We start from the raw sequence: 22,810 nt of genomic DNA on the forward strand, positions 1-22,810 counted from the left end.
ACAATAGAAAGGGCCTTTACCAAGAGGAGACAACCTTAAGGAGAACTTCACACTGACTTCCCTCTATTGTATGAATTAGAAGTTGCAAGATTGTGGGGGGGGGGCTTTTTTCGTCAGGGACTCAAAGTGTGTGGCCCAGAAAACATGAAGAACCACTAGCCCACAGAACCCCAGGGGGAAATGCCAGAATCCTCCCACCCCCTCCCACCTTGCTCAGCCTCCACCAGCCCCCTCAGAGAATGGAGCAGAGCCTTCTGAACACTCGCAGGCCACCACCATGGGTCCGTGAATGGGCTCAGGGCAGCAGAAGGCAGGAGACAGGAGAGGCCTGTCCTCAGCCTCATTCCCCTTGGCTCTCCCCTTACCAGGAGTTTCCAGGCTTGAGGAGAAATTGGGGTTTATTTTAGGAAAGAAATGTTTAGAGGACAAGTGGCAGAGAGAAGGAGCCGGATCCTTCATGGGCCTGAGTCTCTGCTCCTGTCCCTTATGGTTCCTCCAAAGTGCCAGCGCCATGAACTCAGTCGGCTCCACAGCCCCACATCAAGAACCCACATGTTGGTTGGATCACAGCAGCTGAATCAACAGCAGAATCAACAGATGAGAACACTGGGCGGGGGGGGGGGGGGGGGGTCCTGCCTCAAGCCTGGCATGAACAAGCCCCTAGGTTGCTTGTCTGGCAGAGCTTCAGACTTTACCCCCCTGACCTTAATGATCTCCCAGCCCACCCGTCCCCAGGCTCCTAAGCCAAGACCCAGAGCTCAGGGCCCCCTCAGCCCCGTCAGAGCCGAGAGGAAAAGCCGGCCACCACAATGTTCTCGCCGGTTATGTAGCTGGCATCCGGAGAGCACAGGAAGGACACAATCCCGGAACAGTCCTCAGGCTGCCCTATCCTGCACAGGACAGAACACGTGTCAGGGATCTCAAACTCTGCTGCTCCGGTGGGAGTGGACTCCAAGGAGGGACAGGGCAGATTCAGCCGGGCCACTTGCACCCCGCAGGGCTCTGTGGAACCCAGACTTCAGCTAAAGGAATGGCCAGTACACAAGGAGGGGTTGCCCCGTGAGACAGACCAGCCACCCATCCCCAGCTGTACCCAGATTACCAAGGGTCCACACCCCACTTGCCTCTGCAGCTGGTATTTTTTCTTGGAATCGTTCCAGAAAACCTCATCCTTGTGTAACTAGGCAAAGGGAAGACGTGAGAGAGTCAGGGCTGCTAAAACAAGGAGCTGGGCGGGGCTCCAGATGATCCCGCGACAGAGCACCCATGGCAGATCGCCTTTCTCAGGGGTGATGGGCTGAGTCATGGCTGACTTCAAAGGACAATGAGGACCTCAGCTGTTAGGGACACTCATCTGAGGCTTAGCCCTTAGTCATTGGGGAGGTTTCCACCAAGCCGGGCTGGGAAATGGGGGATACGCCCGGGTCCTCACCAGTTTGCTGAAGTTGGTCTCTATTATTCCTGGAACTAGGCAATTCACCCGGATACCCTTGGGGGCCAGCTCCAGTGACAGTGTCCTGGTGAGGCCCAGCATGGCTGTCTTACTGATATTATAGGGGCCCAGTTTCTGGGAAGGGAATCAAGACAACGATTAGGATATGGGAAAGCAGGGGCGCCTGGGTGGCTCCGTCAGTTAAGCATTCGACTCTTGATTTCTGCTCAGGTCATGGCCACAGAGTCATGAGATGGAGCCGCACCATTGAGCCCACATCATCCATGGCTTGGCACTCAGCAGGGAGTCTGCTTGGGAATCTTTCCCTCTCCTTTTTTTTTTTTTTTTTGAAGATTTTATCTATGGGGCGCCTGGGTGGCTCAGTCGTTAAGCGTCTGCCTTCGGCTCAGGACCTGAGCCGAAGGCAGACGCTTAACGACTGAGCCACCCAGGTGCCCCTTTCCCTCTCAAATAAATAAATCTTTAAAAAAATAAATAAATAAAAGGATCTGAGGAAGCAGAGGAAAGTATCAATTGGATTTCTCACCTACAGATAATCCCACCCCTGGCCCAAGCGCAGAGCTCAGACACACTCTCCCCAGCCTGGTCTGAGAACAGCAGCTGGATCTGAGGCACCCAGCAGCCACACGGGCATCAGCTCAACCTAGGGCAGGAGGAGTGAGGTGGGGGTCTGTCTCAGGCATTGTCCCTGCGACATTCTGGGGACCCCTTCCGCTAGTCCTACCAGGAGCACCCAAGCAAGCACTCACCACATGTGGTATATAGGCTGCGATGGAGGAGACCAGGACGACTGCCCCTGTCCTGAGAGGAGACAGACACAGGAGGAGACAGGAAACCAATCACTTACCGTGGATTGAGGTGCTACTATTATTTTAAAAAGATACAGAAATCAGAATGATACCATTGTAATGACTCTAGTCATGGAATAATTCAATCCTCATGGCAGCAGCACGGTTCCCGTTACTAGCCCCCTTTCAGAGCTGAGCGAACAGAGGCTCAGCAGGGTTTAGCTGCAGAGCCATGAGTGGTGGAGCCGGGACTCCAACCCCATCTCTCTGAACCTATGCCCACGCTCCGAACCATGACACTCTCTGCCTCTCCCCGGGGAAGCGAGAGCAGAAAGCCAGCTGCTTGGGGAAGGGGGCAGAGTGGGCTTGGTGAGGAGGCCCCCAGCGCTGACAGTGAATGCCTACCAATGGGCCGCCTCTGAGAAGCAGATGGGACAGGAGGAGACAAGAAATGAGAGTCAGTAACTTTTTCTTCTATCCCAGCCACTCCCGGGCCAGTTCCTAAAGGGGACGCCCAGAGCGAGTGGAGCTGGTCAGGGTGAATTTCAAACACCTGAGCCTTGGGTCAGGAAAATTCTCTATGAAAATTCTCTATTTATGGAAGAGGCAAATTGGAATATGAGACCCACCATTCAGTAGACAGGATGAGTTTCCCATTCATCCCCTGAGCAAGCACTGAGCGCTTGCAACATGTCAGAGAGCAGACCCAGGTTCTGAATGCCTGCACGCTGTCCTTGCCAGGCTGTGCTGAAGTGAATCTCACTGAGTGGAGGCTGGGAGGAGCCTGAGCCAGGTTGCAGACCCAGGCCTCCCGGAAACCCTCTGGAAGGAAAGGGGTAGTCTGCTGTAGGTGTGTGTGTGCGCAGGTGTGGAGGCAGGGTGAGGACCCTGCGTGGGAGACTCAGGTATGCAGACACTTTCCGATGAACTGGAAACACATCAGAGATGCTTGTGTAGGGGACCCTCTTTCACCTAGACCCCAAATTTCCCAACTCCACATCACTGTGAGCCCAGAGGCTTTTGCCTCCCCCAGTGGGAGTTTCCCTGCAGGGTCCTGAATCTGGGAGTCTGATCTGTTTCCTGCGGAGGCAGGTGGGAAGGAACGGTTGCAGCAAGGGCACTCAGGGACTTGGGATGTACTTTTCATGCAGGATAGTGCCGGGAAGCTGGTAGCTCTGGACTGAGGGGCCAGCAGACATGCACTTTCAGGAGGCTCTGGTGGGGGCTGACTGTCCACAGACCCCCATCAGTTCCAGACCTGCTTTGGCCACTCCAACGCCAAGGGACTCCTCGTTACTAAGCAACCCTTGTCATACCTACTGCATCTCCCTTGTTCCTTAGCAACCAACCCTTATGTAACCCAGTTCCCTCGAGTTAGGGGTCGGTATCTATAATGATCAGCGAATGGGTGCTGCTCAGGAATTATGGAGATATTTCAGATGAAGTATCAAGCTGTATCCATGTCATGATGAGGTAACCAGATGCTCTGCCTTAAGAGAGACAGCTTGGTTTCAAATTTATGTCTCTCCTGATACCATATTTCCAAAGTTACTCTTTGCAGGTCCTAGACCTCCTCATCTTTACGTCCTAGCTGCTGTCACCCTGCTCACTCTCTCTCATGCTGTCTCTCCTTTCTGCAAGGTCATATTTATGGCCTTTCAATTTGAGGGGATGAGGGGTTTCAGCTTCTGACTGTTCTACCTTCCCTAAACAGGACACCAGATTCTAAACACTGTTATGGCCCCTGGGGGACTTCTCTCCCCCAAGCCACGGAGCCCAGATTAACCCCGTCAAGTGTCAGGGGAATTGATCTCCTTGGCTGGGAGGGCAGCAGGAAAAAGAGAAATCGCTTTTTGTCAGGATGGGCTGCCCCCTGCTGGAAGACCAGAGTTATGGCACTTCTGAGAAGCTGGTCCCATCTCAGCAAGTCTATGGCTGTTCCCTCTGTGGTCTACCACGGTTCTTACCAAGTCCTGCTCTTTGCTAACCTTACCGTGAGGTGGTTTGCAGGACAGCTGTCCTACTTGTAGGGAAAAGTAGCCCTGGCCTATTGCAGGTAGCATGCAGAGAGACTAATCAGGCCTCATCTGTCTCCCGTGGTCCCATTTTCCCAGGGCCTGAGACAGCAGCTTCTAAGGGCCCAGGCTCTCACTCACTCAGCCCTCATTCCCACTTCTGCTTTTCTTTGGAGTAGTCAGCTGGGCCAGCTAGGCCCGAGTCGACCACAGGTCCCGGGAGCTCAGAGTGGTCTCTGAGCCTGGCACTGCCCATTCTGATTCCCCTTACCATGCTGAGCAGTTCAGATGCCCAGAAATGGAGGTGGGAAAGCCAAGTGGACACACCCTCAAACTAGTCCTATCTTGGAGGTGTATGGCCTTCACCAAAGAGAAAAGAAAAGGGAAAAGCAAAGAAAACAAAGATTAGGGGCGAGACATGCAATAGTGAGAAACACTGGAAATCAGGAACAAGAGACGAGGGAGATGTCCACAGAAGGTGTGGGATTTGGGCAAGTCTGTTCCCTACTCTGGCTCCATCTGCACCTCGGCAAGATGAGGCGCTGAGCTGAGGGGCCCTAAGGGCTCTGACAGCCCCCAAGAACTTTGTTAGGAGAGTCAGAGAAGAAATAAAGGCAGCTGCACACAGAGCCAGGGAGAAAGAAGCATCAGCACAAAAATTTTAAAAAGCGAAGGTGGGCAGGTCCAGTATCACGGACCCCCAAGCTACACAGCCCTACTGTGGGCCATATTGTCCCTGCCCCAGCCTTACTTGGCTGTGCTCTTGTGGTTCCTGAGCACAGGTCAGGAGCCCTTCCTCTGTGGAGTCTGCAGCTGAGTGTAAGGAGGTGGGTAGGTGACAGGCTGGGTTTCGGGCCCTGTGATTCTTCCCAAAAAACTCAGGGATTTGTGGAATTTACAGTCCTAGACCTATGAAAGGTGGTGATGAGAAAAGGCCTCCCGCACAGCTGGGAGTAGCCTGGGGGAAAGAAGAGGACTTGTTGCCTGAGTAATAGTCTGCAGAATGCTTGCGTGTACATGTTACGGAACCTGGGCTGGATTGCCCAACGGAAGAACGAAGCGGCACCTGGAGATCTTGGAGGATAGGTTTATTTAATGCCGGGGGGCTCAGAGAAGAGTGGTCTCCAAAGGTCTGAGCCCTGAGCACAAAGGGGGCAATTTATACACTTCTACTACCACATACCTCTGGTGCGTGCATGAAGCGGAGCAGGGAGAAGAACCTGGAAGAGCCCTGGGGCAAGGACTGGGACTCGCTCGCTGGCTCAGTCGGCCATCTTAGGACACAGATTTTCCTTATCATTCCCCCCTTGGACGCCCCTTTAAACACCTAGTTTAGAGGGCATCATTCTGTTTGACTCTGAGGGTTGACTGCAAGGCTTGGGGCGAATACGGACTTAATCATAAACTTAACAGCACACCAGGTAGCAGAAGACCAGGACTGACTGGGGCCAGGAAAACCATGGTGAAATGCGCTCAGGAGCAGACAGCAGAGGGCCAGTAAAAGTGGGATCCATGACCTTAGGTAGAAGCCTCTGGGGGAAAGTCCAGTCGGGGGGGCAACAGTGTAGAGTCCAACTTCCAAGATGAGGGAAATCATGCCGATGAGAGCCAGGGACCACGGTAAGCAGGTGTCCATCAGTCAGTGGGGTCTCGTCGAAGGTGAAGCCGGAGTGGGTTCGTGAAGTCTGGCTGGACTCTCCACTGGCTTGGCTCCTCATCCGAATGATAAGCTTTTTTCTTTCTTCCAATCTTTGAAGCAAACTGAGTCCCCCGTCTGGAAGGAGTATACCTGAGACCCTAAGGAGACTGGGGCCCTCTCAAAAGTGTACTTTTGTAATTTATTTAGGGTGGCCCCCAGGGCCTGAAGCTTCTCCTTTATCCCTTTATCTCCAACCTGATGGAAGTTTCCTGGAAGGATTCCCAAGCCCGGGGGAAGGAGAAACCTGATGTCCCGGGCATGCAGCAAGCATGGGGAGAGCTCGGGGTAGCAGATCCGGCCATGGGAGTTTAGTCTCCTGACAAAACTTGGCTAAGGTTCTCTTGAGGGTGTGATTCATTCACTCTACTTTTCCTGAACTTTGGGGCTGGTAAGTGGTGTGGAGTCTCCAGGTGATGTTGAGAGATTTGGTCAAGACCTGTACAATGTCTGCCACAAATGCAGGTCCATTGTCACTATGGATTGTTAATGGCAGGCCGAACCGGGGCACGATCTCCCACAAGAGGACTTTAGCTACTTCCCGGCTTTGTTCCATCCTGGTCTGGAAGGCTTCGACCCACCCAGGATATGTGCATACTATTACTAGGAGATATTTGAACCCCCTGCTCAGCTGCACATCTGTGAAGTCTACCTCTAGATCTTCAAAGGGGGTTGCTCCCATCGTCTGGACACCTGGCAGAGGCCGTGGTACAGACTGAGCATTATTTTTAGCACATTATGCATTGTTCACTCATTGCTCGGCATAGTGCCGACAGCTGACTGATGTAGTAGTGCTTTTTGAGAAGGGCCTCTATGCCATTTTCCCCAGATGAGTGAGTCAGTGGTGTTCCTTGACTAGATGCCCTCCAGTTGCTCTTGGAACAAAGATGCACCCGTCTGGCATCATCCACCATCCCTTTTCAGTCAGGGTGGCTCCCTCAGCCATGGCCCATTCCTTTTCCTTTTTAGTGTAACTGGGTGGAGGGACTTCTTCTGGGGGTGTTAGGGCCATGGTGAGGGAAGGGGCTCTGTCCACGTCCTCACTGGCTGTGGTCTTGGCTGCCTCATCTGCCAGACGATTTCCCCACGCTGTGGGGTCGTCTCCTTTCTGGTGTCCCTTACAATGCAGGATTGTTACTTCCTTTGGAAGCCAGATGGCTTTGAGGAGTCTCAGTATCTCCTTCTTGTTCTTGATAGCTTTTCCTGCTGCAGTTAGGAGGCCCCTTTCCTTGTAGATGGCTCCGGTATCGGGCCTACCGAGAGTCAGTATAGATTTTGACTTGCTTGCCTTCACTGAGGGTGAGGGCTCAGACTAAGGCATGTAATTCAGCCCGTTGAGCTGACCATCCGGCTTATAATGCCTTGGCTTCTAGGACTTCAGTGGTTGTGGTTACTGTATAACCCGCTTTCCGGGCACCCTCTTGTAGGTAACTGCTACCATCACTGAACAGTGTGAGCTCTGGATTCTTTATGGCTTGATCCCGCAGATCTGGACGGCTCGTGTAGACTTCATCAGTCACCTCAGAGCAGTCATGGTCTGGTTCCCCCTCTTCCGTGGGGAAAAAGGCCGATGTTGGGACCAGGTCTTCACCTGCCACATCTCGAGTCCTGTGGGAACAGCGGAGCGGGGCTGGCCCGAGGCGCCCTGGGTGGGAGACGGCTGAAAATTAGGCAGGTCGCGCCTTCTCTGTTACGATCCCTCATTCCGTCACCGCCCCACTGTTGCCCCAAACCGGTGGCAACAATGAGCCAGCGCAGTTGGGTTTCCCAGTCAGGGAACCAAATGTTCGGAACCTGGACTGGATCGCCTGACGGAAGAAACCAAGCGGCACCCGGAGATCTTGGAGGATCGGAGGTTTATTTAATGCTGGTGTCCTCAGAGGAGAGTGGTCTCCAAAGGTCTGACCCTCAAGCACAAACGAAGGAGGCAATTTATATACATCTACTTCCACATACTTGGCACTTTGGGCGCATGCGCAAAGCAGAGAAGGGAGAAGAACCCGGAAGAGCCCCAGGACAAGGACTGGGACGCCCTTGCTGCCTCGGTTGGCCGTCTTAGGACGCAAATTTTCCTTATCATACCTACCAGAGACCCATGGTCCGTCCGGTCAGTCCAGCTGTCCCCAGACACTCACACAACAGAAACAGACCCATGGGTCTAAGCAGGCTCCAGACCCCACCCTGTGGGGCCTACAGGCTTAGCTGGCTGGGGAGGCAGAGCTGGGTACAAAGCCACCAAGATGTTTCTACATGCACCGAAAAGAGACTGCAGGCCTCAGTCTCAAAGCCAGTGAAACAGGCCCTCCCCGCTGGATTGGGGATCAGGTCCCTGGCACTATACAGGATTAACAGTGGTAGAGTGGGTGGGTGTCCACCCACCACACAAGCTCTCACCTGGGTCCAAATATTTGAATGAGCACCAGCTTCCTGCCAGGACTGTGTTAAGCGCTGTGAACACCAAAATAATGAAGGCACAGTCCCCACCCTTGATAAGCTTACAGCCTAATGGAGAAATCAAATAAATGTAGTGCAGAGTGCTACATTTTAAAATAGAAGTCAACTTGAGGCTCACCCAAGGAGAGGGTGGAAAAAGCCACATAGAGATGTCTATGGATATTTCAGAGGAGGTACCCAGGCAGTTGGATAAAGCATCCTGGCACTTAGGAGGGCAAGTCAGAGATCAGAAGAATGATTTGCAAACTATCGGTATGGGTGGCAGCAGCCTCATAAATGGATGAGATATCCCGGGAAAGTGAAGAGGAAGGAAAGTCAAACCTGGAAGAGTGGCAGCCAGCCTCTAAGATGGTCCCTGTGATCCTTGTAGGTGGATATTCACCACCTTGTGTAATCCCCGGCATAGAGGGCTTGGCAGAAGTAATGGTATGTCACTTCTGAGACAAGGATACGTAAAACTGAGTGTTCTGTCTTGGACCCTTTCTGTCTCTCCCCTTCTCCTTTGGGTCACTCCCACCTGCCATGCTGTGAGCACCCCTGTGGCAAGACTCACGTAGCAAGGAACTGCAGCCTGCCAATAGCCATGTGAGCAAGCTCAGGAGCAAATCCAGTTGGCCCCAGTCAAGTCTGGAGAAGACACCAACTTCACATCAGCCTCATGAAACATCCTGAGCCAGAACCACCAGCTACATTGTTCTCATTCCTGACTCTCGGAAACTATGAAGTAATACATTTCCAAGCTGCTAAGTGTTAGGGGGATTTGTTATGCAGCAATAGATAACTAGTACAGGGATCTTGGAGAGAATTAGCTCATTGAAGAGACAGAGCAGAATATGCTTTTAAAATATAAGATTTTAAAAAATAAGTTAGCCACAGGTAAAACAGGGTTGCATCAATTCATGAACAAAGAAATCAAAGGAGCGGAAGGGAAGGTTCAGAAATAAATACAAACACACTTGAGAACTTTACAAGTGATAAAGGTGGCATTTCGCAGCAGTGAGAAAAAAGATTTACCAATAAACGATGTTGAGACAACTGGCTAGCTCTCTGGGGGAAAAGAAACTAACTTAAATCTGTGCCTTTCATACAACACACCAAAATAAATTTCAGATGGATCCAAAATTTAAATATAGGGCACCTAGATGGCTCAGTCGGTTAAGCGTCTGCCTTCGGCTCAGGTCATGATCCCAGGGTCCTGGGATCGAGCCCCATGTCATCAGCTCCCTGCTCATCAAGAAGTCTGCTTCTCCCTCTCTGTCTGCCCCTCCCCCCCCGCTTGCGCTCTCCTGCTCTCTCTCGCTCTCTCAAATAAATAAAATCTTTTAAAAAAATTTTAAATGTAAAAAAAAATGAAACCATTAAAAACTACAATAATTCTTGGGGCACTTGGGTGGCGCAGTTGGTTAAGTGTCTGACTCCTGATTTCGGCTCAGGTCCTGATCTCAGGATCTTAAGATCAAGCCCCACGACTGGCTCAGTGCTGGGCCTGCAGCCTGCTGAAGGTTCTTTCCCTCACCCTCTAAACTTCCCCCCAGCTTGCACACACACTCTCTCTCTGTCTCTCTCTCAAAAAAAAAAGAAAAAGAACCCAAAAAACAAAAAACTATAATAATTCTTTTTTACCTCTGCATGAAAAAAGACTACCTAAGCAAAGTCAAAAGAAAAGTACAATTTATGTGATGTTTTAGACTAGACAAAACTAATAGATAGTGATAGAAATCAATGGTTGTCTGAGTATAGGGACACAAGGGAATGTTCTAGGGTGAAAGATTTTTTTCTATATCTTGATTGGGATGGTGGATACACAGATATATGCGTTTGTCAAAACTCCAGGAACTATATACTTAAGGTGTGTGCATTTCACTGTATCTACAGTATACTTCAGTATACTGTAGGGTTGATTCAGTATTCAGTACTCAGTAGGGCTGATTTTTAAAAGAAAAAGTGAAAGGACAAACTGAGGGCAAACACCAGTAAGTATGATGTTTTATAAAAATAAGATTTTTCTATGGGAATTGATAGTCCTGGATCCCAACATGCTTCCAACCCCTTTCCTCTCCAGTGGTGACCTTCCCCAGCTTCTCCTAGGCATAAATGATTCAAAGCTGAATTCCTACAACATAAGAGACTATCTTCACAGAGTTGAGATCTATATGAGGCAGTGCATTACTTTGCTTTGGTCTCTACACCAGTTTGAAGCATCCTCCAATCTTGGTTTCTTGGTTGGTGCTGGAATTAGACTGAATGTTTGTGTCTCCCCAAAATTCATGTTGAAGTTTAGTCCCCAATGGGATACTTTTAGGAGGTGGGGTCTTTGGGAGGTGATTGGGACATGAGGGTGGAACCCTCATAAATGGGATTAGTACACGTATAAAAGAGACTCTAGAGAGGTCCCTTATTCCCTCCACCACGTGAGGACACGGCGAGAAGACAGCCGTTTATGAACCAGGAAGCAGACCTTCGATAGACACTGAGTTTGCCAGTGCCTTGATCTTGGACTTCCTAGCCTCCAGAACTGTGAGAAATAAATGTTGTTTAAGCCACCCAATCTGTGTCATTTTTGCTATAGTGACCTAACCAGACTAAGACAGATAGGTTAGTTGGCTGATTGGTCTTTTGGAAGGTTGGTTGGTTCACAGAGTGGGGAGATGGAAAAAGCAAGAGAGATTTCTCTATGGGCAAAAAACTGCAAGAGGGAAGAAAAGAAAAAAAATGAAAAGAGAAGAAAAAGAAAGGGAACACTGAAGAAAAGAAGGAAAACACCTAAGAGGAAAAAAAGGGGGAAAAAAAAAACCCTTAAAGATCTGTCCATTTGAAGAAGATATTGACCATGGTGAAATTTCATAAGACAAAAGTGGGGAAAACAATGGGGAAAGTGGTTATATGTGCATTCCCCTGAGGGGGAGGAAAAGAGATGATAGAGAAGAAAGTCTGGCAACGACCTGTTAACACCCCAAGGAAACCCCTTAGTAACCATAGCCTTTGGTAGCCATGGGGTGGTGTAGACAGACAGGGGCCAGGCTAGAGCTCAGAAGCATGGGAAGCATTACCAGGTCCATGATGCTGCAGGAGAGTTATGCTAACCTAACTCCAGAGGCCACAATTTGTTGAAGACATATGTGTGTTCAAAAACAAAGCAAAAATTCCCATTACAACATTTTATAACCTCCCTCCAATTCATTCCCTGCTTAGCCTTTTCGCCACAACATCTCAAAAGCTTGACCAGCTGCAAAGGCATTTATCAGGAGAAAAGTCCACTTGCCAGTATAACAGCCACCAACACTCTGCTCTCAGAGCTCCTTAGCTTATCCTCCGATGAGCTCTGACTCACAAAGGTGTCACAGCACACTCGAAGGAGCATCAGCAAGCTGCCAATGGATCTGGGTTCTACTCCACATCTTGGCACCTCCTTGATGTCCCTTTTATGAGACTGACAAATTTAGCAAATAAAAGGCAAACAAACCAGAATGCCCAGTTAAATGTGAATTTCAGATAAACCAAAAGCAATTTGGTAGTGTAAGTATATCCCCAAAACTGCATGGGACATGCTTATACTAAAAAACTTATTCCTGGGTTATTTGAAATTCAAACTAACCTGGGCCCCCTGTATTTGAAAGCAATCTCCGTAATGATACCTGAAGACCTCCCCTGTTTGCCATGCTGGTGTCGCCATCTTGTATACATATGACGAAAGTACAACCATGTCACTGGGTGGCACCTTTACAGAATCAGCGATGTCTTTTCCCTTGCACCTCACCTTTTCCCAACGTCCAATCACCTACATCCATCCTCAAGAGCTCCATTCCCCCACCCCACCCCACCCCTGGAAAAAAATCCCATAAATACTCGGCTCCCTGCATCCTCAGGAATGTGGATTTGAGAAATTTTCTCCTGACTCCTTGCTTGGTGCCCTATAGTAAAACTCTTCCTCTCTGCCACAAAGCCAGTGTCAGTGTTTGGCTTACTGGGCATCGGGCCCCTTGTCCGGTAACCCCCTTGTGGGTAGGCGAGCGCAGGCAGGGTCACCATTGGCCACCTCTCAGCCCCTGCAGATGACTGACCACTGTATGACAGCCAGGGACACCCTGTAAGAGCTATCATGGCAGGTGTACAGGGCTGGGGGTGTTTTCAAAGTCTTCATGATTTACATTCATTTGCAGGTGCCCCAGCAAATGTTTATTCAGCACCTCTTATGTGCCAGGGACTGCTCTAGGTGATGGGGACACAGCAGTGAGTTTAAAACAAAAATCTATTCTTCAGGGCACCTGGCTGGCTCAGTCAGGAGAGCATGCAACTCTTGATCTCGGGGTGGTAAGTTTGAGCATCACGCTGGGTATAGAGATGACTTAAAAATAAAATCTTTAAATAAATTAAATTAAAAAGTCTATTCCTGGGGCTTCTGGGAGGCTCCGTGGGTTGAGCGTCTGCCTTCGGCTCAGGTCCTGACTCTGAAGTCCTGGGATCGAGCCCCGTATCAGGCTCCCTGCTCAGCTGGGAGTCTGCTTCTCCCTCTGTCCCTGCCCCCTCTCTCACACACTCTCTCTCAAATTAATAATCTTTTTTTTTTTTTTTAAGATTTTATTTATCTGACAGAGACACAGCGAGAGAAGGAACACAAGCAGGGAGGGGAGGAGTGGGGGAGGGAGAAGCAGGCTCCCCGCCGAGCAGGGAGCCCGATGCGGGGCTCAATCCCAGGACCCTGGGACCACGACCTGAGCCGAAGGCAGATGCTTAACGACTGAGCCACCCAGGTGCCCCTAAATCAATAAATCTTAAAAAAACAAACAAAAGTCTATTCCTGTAAGGAGCTTACATTTCTGTGGAGGGAGACAGGCAATCCACAAAGAAACACAAAGGGACAGGTTCTGACAAGTGCTTTGAAAAAAAATACAGCAAGGTGAGGTCAGGGAATACGGGATGCGGTGCTTGTTTCCTATTGGGCCACAGGTCAGACAAAAGGTGAGAAGGCAAAAAGTGAGCAGGACCTAAAGGAACAGGGGACAGGACAGAATGTTCTGGACAGCAAGGAAAACTAAGGCAGAGTCAAGAGATAGGGCGTTTGCTGTAGCTCAGGAAACAGCAAGACCAGTGAAGCTAGAGTGGACAGACCAACGGGAAGGATAGGAATGAAGTCAGGGAGGGTCAGGCTTCCTGGCCATGAGAGGACTTCCACTGTTGCTCTGAGTGGAGGGTTTGAGCAGGGCAGTGATGCAGCTGATACTCACTATAAAAGGTTGCCTGTGACTACGGTGTGGAGAAGACACTGTAGGGGGTGAAGATGATCCCTCCATTCTTAGAACAATGTTGCCATAGATAGGAATACAAAGTCAGGGGCATCTGGATGGCTCAATGGGTTAAGTGTCTGACTTCCTCTCAGGTCATGATCCCAGGGTCCGGGAGTCTACTTATTCCTCTCCCTCTGTCCCTCCCACTTCCCCTTCTCTCTCTCTCTCTCAAATAAATAAATAAAATCTTAAAAAAAAAAAAAGGAATACAAAGTCAGAAAAAAAAGGGGGCGCCTGCATGGCTCCGTTGGTTAAGCCCCATGTTGGGCTCCTTGCTGGGTGTGGAGCCTGCTTAAGATTCTCTCTCCCTCTCTCCTTGCCCCCCAGCCCTGCTCATGCTCTCTCTCTCTCAAAAAAAAAAAAAAAAAAAAAAAGTCCAACCCCAAAAATATAGGCTGGTGCTCAACTGGCTGGGTACCATGAATACTAGAAGAAAAGCTGTGGGTCAGAGTTGGCTACACCCTAACCATGAATTAGTAGTATGATGCCGTGTGGCAAACCAGGCAATCCTGGAATATGTGACATCTGACCCACAACGAGTGGGACACGGACTGTGCCATGTTTGGTACATACTAGGCCCTGTACCACACAGTTGCCTTACGTTCGAATGCTTCCCACCTGCCCTACAGCCCGAGCTGCACACAGGCCTGGTCCTTCCATAAGCGCTTTCTCCCAGTGTTTTCCCTTCTCTTCTGGCTGTGCTTTTAGTGCTGTCATTCATTCAGCAACGACCATGCGCAAAAACTTAACGAAGAGCGCCAGGAGAGAGTCTCGGATAAGTACTTGAAGCTTGAATCTTTTGTTAATTGCATCGAGCTGCTGTTGGCACAAATCTCTCTTTTTAGCCCCTTCTGGTTTATCCTCTCACGGACGGCTTTTCTCCACCTCTCAGCTGCAGTCTTGGGACATATGCCTGCCAGACAAAGGTCTTCTCTATGGCCCCAAATCATTGGATTCAGTTTGGGTCAGGCCTGGCGGCCTAGTCTCTGTCTGCACACAAGTGAAGATAAGCAGGGCCAGGGTGGACAGAATTGTGCAGGGAGTCAAGGGGTCTTTAACTTCTCCCCTCTTACCTCCTGACAGGTTGGGTCCCATATGGTCAGAGCACGGCCAAAGTGTAAGGGGCCCACGGCCAGTCTTTGTCCCTTTTCCTTGTAGGTAATGGAGAAGAGAGTCCCTGTAGAGCCCTGGGTCCAGAAAGAATGAAACCTTGAAGCAGGAGACACTGAGTGGCTGAGTCGGACCAGAGACTTGAGCCAGTTTCTACCCTGCGGAGGAGGAAGGAACAGGCTCCTTCTCCAATGCTTAGAGATGCCAGCCTTAAGGATTCCCAAGGGTCTGGGGCTCTGCATCCAGCCTCCTGCCCCAGAGCCCCCAGGCAGAGTCCTGCGGACTGGACACAACCAGCCAAAGGCTCTGAGGGACCGCAGGAGCTGGGGACGAAGCCCCCAGCCCAGACACTATGGCAGAGAGCCCCGTGTTAGCCGCACAGCCTCTAACCAGCAGGTTAGAGGCAGGGGCAGGGAAGAATGGGAGGCCAGGAGCAAGGGCCCACCCACTCTACCAGGCTCTGCCCCAGGCTGTGCAGCTTCATGCTCTTCACGCTCATGAGGCGTGACTATGCCCAACAGAACAAATAAGAAATTTCGGTCCCAGAGAAGTCACACAACTTTCCCAAAGACGACACAAACTACAGACTCCAGAACCGGCTCAGACAACCAGGCTGCTGAGAAGAGCCCCCTGGAGCCTTGTCAGGGGCCCTGGCCACCTGTGTTCAGCCTGGGGACAAGCTCAGGCCTAACATCCATGTCGCATTGATCATGAAGAGTTACTGGACAGTTGAATGTCAAGTGACTTCACACCGCCACCCCCCCCACCATCACCACCACCCCACACCCCCGGCCACAGGGGCCCCAGGCCTTCTGCCCTTCCCACCCTAAGCTGACCAGATCCCCAACCCAACTGATAGTGGGTTTTATAAGCATGCGTGCATTCCAAGGGGAGGAGGGTCCAGCCCAGTTGGAGCTACCACAGCTGCTAGAGGCTCGTCCCAACCTCTAGTGTGTTGGGCTTCTTTGTCCCCCGCCCACCAGCATTCCCTCTTCTTCCTGCAGCAGGTTCCCACGCCGTTGAAGGAACAGTCCCCAGCTTGTCACAGTTTTGCTGCACCCCCACACCCCATCTCCCCTCTCCCTGGCTGCCTCCCCCTCACAAGGGTGCCTATTTGGCTGGAGTAGCTTCAGCTTTGGGTTTCAGAACGAATCCAGAAAACCCAGTAAGCCCAGTTGGGACCTGGGAAGAGGCCAGCAGCCCCAGAGGTCATGTGACTGCCTTTGGCTTCTTATTGCTCCTCAGGCTTTGCCTAGCACCAAATTAGGGTCCCTGCCCTCTAGGGCCCATGGGTGGGAGATGGGGTGGGGGCTGCAGCATAACCACCAATAATACAATGTAAGAAACTCCAGAGCTGCCCTAGGTGTACAGTCCCGTGTTCTGCTTGGAGAGCGATCCATGCCACAGAACCGGGATGTGCTGGCTGCCCAGTTCTCACTGAAAGGCGAAATCCACTTCAACCTCTCCGCGTCTCACTCGATGGATCAGCCTGCACCATCGCGTCCTAGTGCAGGCTTGCTGGGAAGCTCCGAATCAAACAACAGATTGGACAGGTAAATGTGTTCTTCCACCTAACACTTGTGAAGGGGCCCGTTCCGGTCTCTATGGTTACCAAGAGCAACCTTGCCCAGGAGGACCTGGAGTGTAAACAGCAGGAACTGCATCAGTGGCTGCCGGGTCTGGGAGGACTGGCAGGAGAGGCAAGGGAGGAAAGGCTGGGGCCCCTGCAGGCTCCGGCGGGGGGGGGGGGGGGGGGGCGGTGCAGATGAAGGAAACTCTTTACCTGAAAATGAATTTCACAGGTATGGAAATCTCCCCGCACTTATTCTTGGCATACAGCATTTGGAACAGTCGTTCCCAGTTTTCTTCAAAGATGTCACTTTTAAGATGTTTTCAATTTTTCTATTTTCATCGGAGAGAGTCCCCTAGATGTGAATGTGCCTTTAACATGGGCCAATTTCCCCATTTAATAAGGAAGTTCTGTGAGAAGAAGCAGTTGCAGTTTCGAGAGGTGAAACTACTCTGGAAGATAAGACGGGTGAACTACTGAGTCCAGAGTGAACACCAGAAACCAGGAAGCCTGAAGTCCAATGTCCTGTATGCACATAAGCGTGAACACTGTGGTTCAAACCGGCTGCCTCCTTCCCTTCGCCTGGCTGCCAAACACAATTTGCTGTATCTTAATGTACGGAGAGAAACCATTTTTATGAGATAAAATGGAGTACTAAACGTGGAATTTATTTTTCCTTCATGTCCGCTGTGTTGGATGACTCTGGCCTTGACTCCGCCTCTCCGAGCCCCCAGCTTCTCTCACTACACAGGGGCTAGCCTGCGCTGCTCTGAGAATCCCAGGGGCCCTAACCCCACCGCCCAGATGCGCATGCGCAGCGGCTGTCCCTTAGAGGCCGCCTTGGGGAAGTAAGATCAGAGCAGCGCCCTGGCCGAAAGTAACCTGGCTGGTTTCCTCTACCTCTTGTACATCTTGTCCCTGCCACCACCCATGGCTCAGAGGTCCGGGTTCCAAGACTGGCCTGGGACCAGCCTTGCTTCCCCGATCCTCTGCTCCCTGTGCCAGTCATTTAAAGCACATAAATACGTGTACCTCGGTGTGAGCAGGGGTACCTCAGTGTGTAGCCAAATCTAGTGCAGCCCCGCTGACAGCTCGGGTGGCTGGAGTACAGACCAGCTCCCCTCCCCCATCCTATCCCACTCTAGGGAAAATTCAGGCTCGTTCTCTCAGCTCCATTGGATGATACAGAAGGTCCAACTCCTTAGCATAACCCCCGAGACCACCCCTGTCTCCAACACTAAGCTGCTCCCTCACAACACCCACAGAAAGCAAATGGGCTTAGGAGGGATGAGGAGGTACCAGAAAATGCTGGACTTGAGGGGGCGCGGATCCACCTTTCAGAATCTCACAAAAAATATTGTCCTCTCCCCCAAGGAAAGGGTGGGAAATGGATATCCATGCCTCACTTGTCCATTTTCTTTGGGTCCCTCAGTCCATGGACCCCGGGCTAAAAATCCCTGCTTCCTACTGAACTCGGTCCCACAGAGAGTATAGAGAAAGAAGCAGAACCGAGTTCTCAAACACCTTTCCCTTTTCAGCAAGCCAAACCTGGGAGCAGAGAGAGGCGGGCGTGATCAGGCAGGGGACAGCCATCCAGAAGATTCTGGAATCACTGTCTGAGCAGCAGAGGGGAGCTGTGTGGGCAGCCAGCAGTGGCCAGACAGAGGAAATGCAGGGTCTGGCTGCTGTCCATTCTTACCCTCGCTCCCACCATCAGGATCTCTGGCCCCATCCTGACCCCTGGTGGCTGCCCATGGGATGAGGCCAGCACTCTTCCCAAGTTCCACCTTGCCTGGTCCCAGCATAGCAGGAAAACGGAATCCCCCACCCCACAGGTCCTGGCTAGGATCCCCAAGCAGCATTTTTTTAAAAGATTTTTTTTATTTATTTGACAGAGAGAGACACAGCGAGAGAGGGAACACAAGCAGGGGGAGTGGGGGAGGGAGAAGCAGGCTTCCCGCAGAGCGGGGAGCCCGATGTGGGATCATGACCTGAGCCGAAGGCAAACGCTTAACGACTGAGCCACCCAGGCGCCCCAAGGAGCCCCAAGAAGTACTGGCGTGTTTCCTAGGAGTCCCTCAAGAGGGTTTACTCCACTGTAGTCCCCAGGTGACTTCTCAGTGTAAGTCCAGCAACCAAACAAATGTATATAAAGAAAGCACTGTCACCTGTTAAGTTGGCAAAAGGTGTGTTACAAAAGGGGTGTGTGTGTGTGTGTTATAACTAAAGGTCAGTGCAGGTCAGGGTGCAAAAGACCAGCACTCTCCAGCACAATGGGTGAGAGTACAAATTTGCACAACCCTTCTGCAAGTGATCCGAGCAAAAGAAATCCAAAATCTTACAAAGTGTTCCTACCCTCTGCCTCAGTAATTCTTCTGTTAGGAATCCGACTTCAAAAAATCAACACTCAAATAACATGATACCCAGAATTTGAATTGAATGGGAAAGGAAAAAACAAGATGAGCCGAGCATGATCATCGCTGAGGCTTGGTGATTGATGGGTACATTGGACTTCTTTATTCTGTTTTTTGGTTTGGTTTTTTTGTTGTGGGTTGTTTTTTTGTTTTGGGGGGTTGTTTTTTTTTTTTTTTTTGGTCTACTTTGGTTTATGTTTGAAATTTGCCATGATAAAACATTTTTAAAAGAAAGCATCAGAGATGCAAAGATTTGTATAAAAGATGTTAATTTTTAGGAGCAAAAAACTGTGCAAACAGCATAAAAGTGCTATGCCGGGATGGCTAAACAGATCATGCTGCATCCAAACAGTGGAATATTATGCAGCCATTAAAAATTCCAGGCTGTTTCAATGCCATAGAAAAATGCCTACAGTGTAATGCAAAGCAAATAAGCAGGATACAAAATGGATATGCTAATTTAACTAATTATATTAAACACCGCCTAGAAGGAAAACTATATGAAAATACACTAATATGTTTCTTATACAGTGAGACTAGGGGTGATTTCTATTCTTGATATAGTCCTTTATTTTCTTAGTTCAACAATAAGCATGTTTTACTTTTATAAATAGGGCCCCAAATTGCCTTTGTTGAAGTACACCAACTTGGGAGTCTGAGCTATATTCAACTCCAAGGACTCCCGTATACTAGCTGTGCAACGTTGAGCCAATTGACATCTGGGTCCCAGATTCCGCACCTATATAGCTGGCATAATGCCAGCCTATTGTTCAAGCCACCGTTTACCGGGTATTTACCATGTGTTACGCACTATGCCCAAAGGGTCTTCCCCTATATATAATCCCACACACTATTCATACATGATTGTTTCAGTCCTCACAATTAGCTCTGGAGTAGATTAGCATCTTCCCCTCTTAGAGCTATGCGTACTGCGGCTCAGAAAGTTAGGGAATGTGCTCAGGGTTACCCAGCTAATAAGCAGTAGAGTCGGGATTCAGACAGAGGTCTGTCCATCTGTGAAAGCCCAGATCTCGGCCTCCAGCCTGGGCTGCTTATGGTTACAAGTTTGTGGGAGGACTGAATGCAGTGATGCAGGCTAAGTGCCGCCCACAGTGCCTGGCTCGAGCACAGAGCTGCTCTATCCTTGTTCCCCTTTCTAGGACCCCAGCATAATGACAAATTGTGCCAAAAACCAGTGCACCTTCCAAAAGTGTCTCTGCCTGAGGAGAAGGGATTATAGGACCTGTAGGGACAGAAACAGATTGGGGCTGGAAGGCTGCCTCACCCAGGGAGGTGGCTGGGACCGTGTGCCCAAGTTCCAGGTACTTCTGTCAGTGACTTCTTCAGCCCTACGCGTTGGTTTGCAGCCTAGAGTTCAGTACAGAGTCGCTCTACCAACAAGGCATCGCTCCCTACCTTCCATTACCCCTCCCACCCTGTCTTCCTAAAGAACAGGGCACAGGTCTCACCAGGCCTATAGGTTGCTTTTCTTCTCTTGTTGTCCCTCTTTCTTGGAGAAAAGAAGGCTTGAATATCTAAGGATGAACAAAGCGATGGAGCTTGGCCTGCTCCAGAATCCCTTCTGGATTCATCATAAATGCCTCTTTCCCTAGAGAGCCAGCCTAAGTTAGTTTCCATCCCTTCTCCCTATTTCTACCCCTCCAACCTGTTACAGCACTAACTACACTAGAGTTGCTTGTTGGTCATCTGTCTTTTTCACTAGTAAGCTCCATGAGGGTGAGACTGTATCTCTAGCACCTAGCAATGTGCCTGGTACACAGCCAACTATGTAAATGTTCGCTAAATGGAGAACTGGAGGGAGGGAGGAAGGAAGGGAAGGAGGACTTCTCTATCACCAGTCTTCGCCCAAGTAGACCCACAGCTGCCCTGTTCTGTGCAAAGAACTTTGAAGATGTGGTCCCTGCCCTGGAGACTTAAAAATATACACATTCCTCCAATTTTGTATCCACCTTTAGGAAAATAAATTGCAAGGGACATTCCTGTTTATTCCAAACCTCACACTATCTTACCAAAGTACTCAAAATGGAGCTCCTGAGTCTGAGGGAGGTTCCTCAGTACATGGAATCCTGGGAGGAATTACAGAGCTCAGAGGTCTCAAGTCTAGTGTTCTGGGGCGCCTGGGTGGCGCAGGTGGTCGGGCATCTGCCTTCGGCTCAGGTCCTGACCCCCAGGGTCCTGGGATCGAGCCCACCCCAAGTCCCTTGCTCAGCGGAAGGTCTCCTTCTCCCTCTGCCCCTGCTCCTGCTCTCTTGCTCACTCTCTCTCAAATAAATAAAATCTTAAAAATAAATAAAGTCTAGTGTTCTAGCTCTGCCACCTCTGCCATGTGACTCTAGTGAGTGACTTTCCCTTCTGGGCCTCAGTTCTTTGTGAAATGGAGTGGATCAGACTTTGTACGAAAATGAAAGCAATTGAGTACGTCTATTTACCCCATTGTGGGTAATTGGACAGTGTCTCCCTCCTAAATGCTTAGGAGTGGGATAGATGCAGCATCTTAGCAAGTAAGCTGAGGGGCAGGGAAGATATTATGTGCCTACTTCTGTCTGTAAACAATAAGGCCCAGGATGTGCTGCCCCTCTCGTGAGTGGTTGGAGGGTGGGAGACTGAAGGGGGCTTTGCCACAGTAAGGGCCCACCCCAACATGTCTATGTGTCTTAGTCTCTAGGTTTGCAAAAGGCTCCAAAGCCCCAGAGTCTTCATGGCACTACCAAGCATGGCCCCTGTTCCCCATTCAAAAACAATTCACCCCTCATGCCATCCCTTCCCCTTCAGAGGGACAACCCAGGGAGAAATCATTGGTGGGGGGGGGTCTGGATAAGCACTAGTGGGGCCAGCCTTCCTGCAGGGCCCCATTTCAAGCTTCCTCAAAAAGTGCAAGTAAGGGAGGCTTCTGGTCGCCCTGCTGTGGTTACTTAGGGAGGACGGCGGACTTGGAGGACACAGGCTTCCTGGCTTCCAAAGGCTTCCTGGCTTCAGTCCAAGCAGCTGGCAGGTTCATCCTTCTCCCTGGAGGCCCACAAACACCACTTCCGGCCCTCCTGCCTCCGCTTGGGCTCTTCCTGCCTGGATTTCCATGCCCATACCAGCCCTTCCCTGTGCAGCGCTTTCTCTCTTCCTTACAACCCTTATTCGCTCTCACTCTCCCTATTTCTTTCCCCCTCCCCCTCCTCCCCTGCTTCTCTCCTCCTTGCCAACCCTCAGCAGCCCCAGAATGGGTCTCCCCCCTCCCTCCTTCTCCGGCAGCATCTCCCCCTCCTTAGCTCTCACCCCTGCACCTCTCTCTTTGTATTCCTCTCGCCCTCTCCCGGCCTCGCCTGCATCTCTCCTCCCCCGCCTGGCTTCGGCCTCCCCCAGCCTCCCCATCTTCAGCTCTGTCTCCTCCCTCTCGCTCTGCTCCCCTCCTCTCTCTCCCCCCCACCCTCGGTCTCACCCCACTCCCCGCCGGCATCCCAGGGTTTCTCTCCACCCTGGGGGTCTCTGTGCCTCTCATTCTCCCCTCTACCTGCCTCCTCCCTCACCTCAGGTTTAGCGGGAACCCATCTTTTCCAGCCTGGGCACCCCCCCCCAAACTGCTAACATCGCCACTGTGTCTTCTTCCTCTCCTCCTCTCCCCACCCTCTCCTCTTCTCTCTTCTCCCTGCCCCTTTAAATCTGCCTGGCCCAGCCTCCCCCGTGATGCTGGGATGGAGCAAACATTGATTTGTGCTGGGATGGAATCGGAATTTTGATTTTTTTTTTCCTCTCCCAACCATAAGAAGGAAAAAAATAATAAAAACACCCCCTTTTGATAGCCCCCTCTCTCTTCCCATCCAGTTCCCAGCTCCTCTTCCCTATCTCCATCCAAGGCAGATTTTTTTTTTCCCCTCCACTATTCTCATTCCCCCCCCACCCCTGCCACTACCTCGCCCCCCACCCCCACCGCCTGCTCCTCCAGCTGGGTAGAGAGGGGACTCTCTCTTGCGGCTCCCCCACCTTCGGTCTCTGGGTAGGAGCAGTCTCTCCGG

General features: G+C 50.8%; 1 protein-coding gene across 1 annotated transcript; it reads right to left on the bottom strand.

Moving 5' to 3' along the window:
• Nucleotides 1-778: 778 nt before the first annotated feature.
• LOC148163915 (dehydrogenase/reductase SDR family member 2, mitochondrial-like) lies at nt 779-1,718 on the bottom strand. Its single transcript, XM_088025173.1, has 4 exons — nt 1,698-1,718; nt 1,433-1,567; nt 1,125-1,180; nt 779-890 (listed from the first exon to the last, which is right to left on the bottom strand). Exons 1-4 carry the CDS (start codon nt 1,716-1,718, stop codon nt 779-781), a joined length of 324 nt encoding a protein of 107 aa, XP_087881299.1.
• Nucleotides 1,719-22,810: the final 21,092 nt, after the last annotated feature.

The sequence above is a fragment of the Eumetopias jubatus genome, unplaced genomic scaffold, assembly GCF_037043125.1.
Source record: "Eumetopias jubatus isolate StellerSeaLion01/CBP00866 unplaced genomic scaffold, mEumJub1_p1.0 scaffold_7, whole genome shotgun sequence".
Lineage (NCBI taxonomy): Eukaryota > Metazoa > Chordata > Mammalia > Carnivora > Otariidae > Eumetopias > Eumetopias jubatus.

What these genes read in the sequence shown, in the direction of transcription:
- LOC148163915 (XM_088025173.1), bottom strand. Translation starts at nt 1,718, where the DNA reads ATGGATGATGTGGGCTCAATG. An exon ending in TGGATGATGTGGGCTCAATG is followed by an intron (nt 1,568 to 1,697) that starts GTGCGGCTCCAT and finishes TTCCCTTCCCAG; the next exon opens with AAACTGGGCCCCTATAATAT. An exon ending in AGACCAACTTCAGCAAACTG is followed by an intron (nt 1,181 to 1,432) that starts GTGAGGACCCGG and finishes CCCTTTGCCTAG; the next exon opens with TTACACAAGGATGAGGTTTT.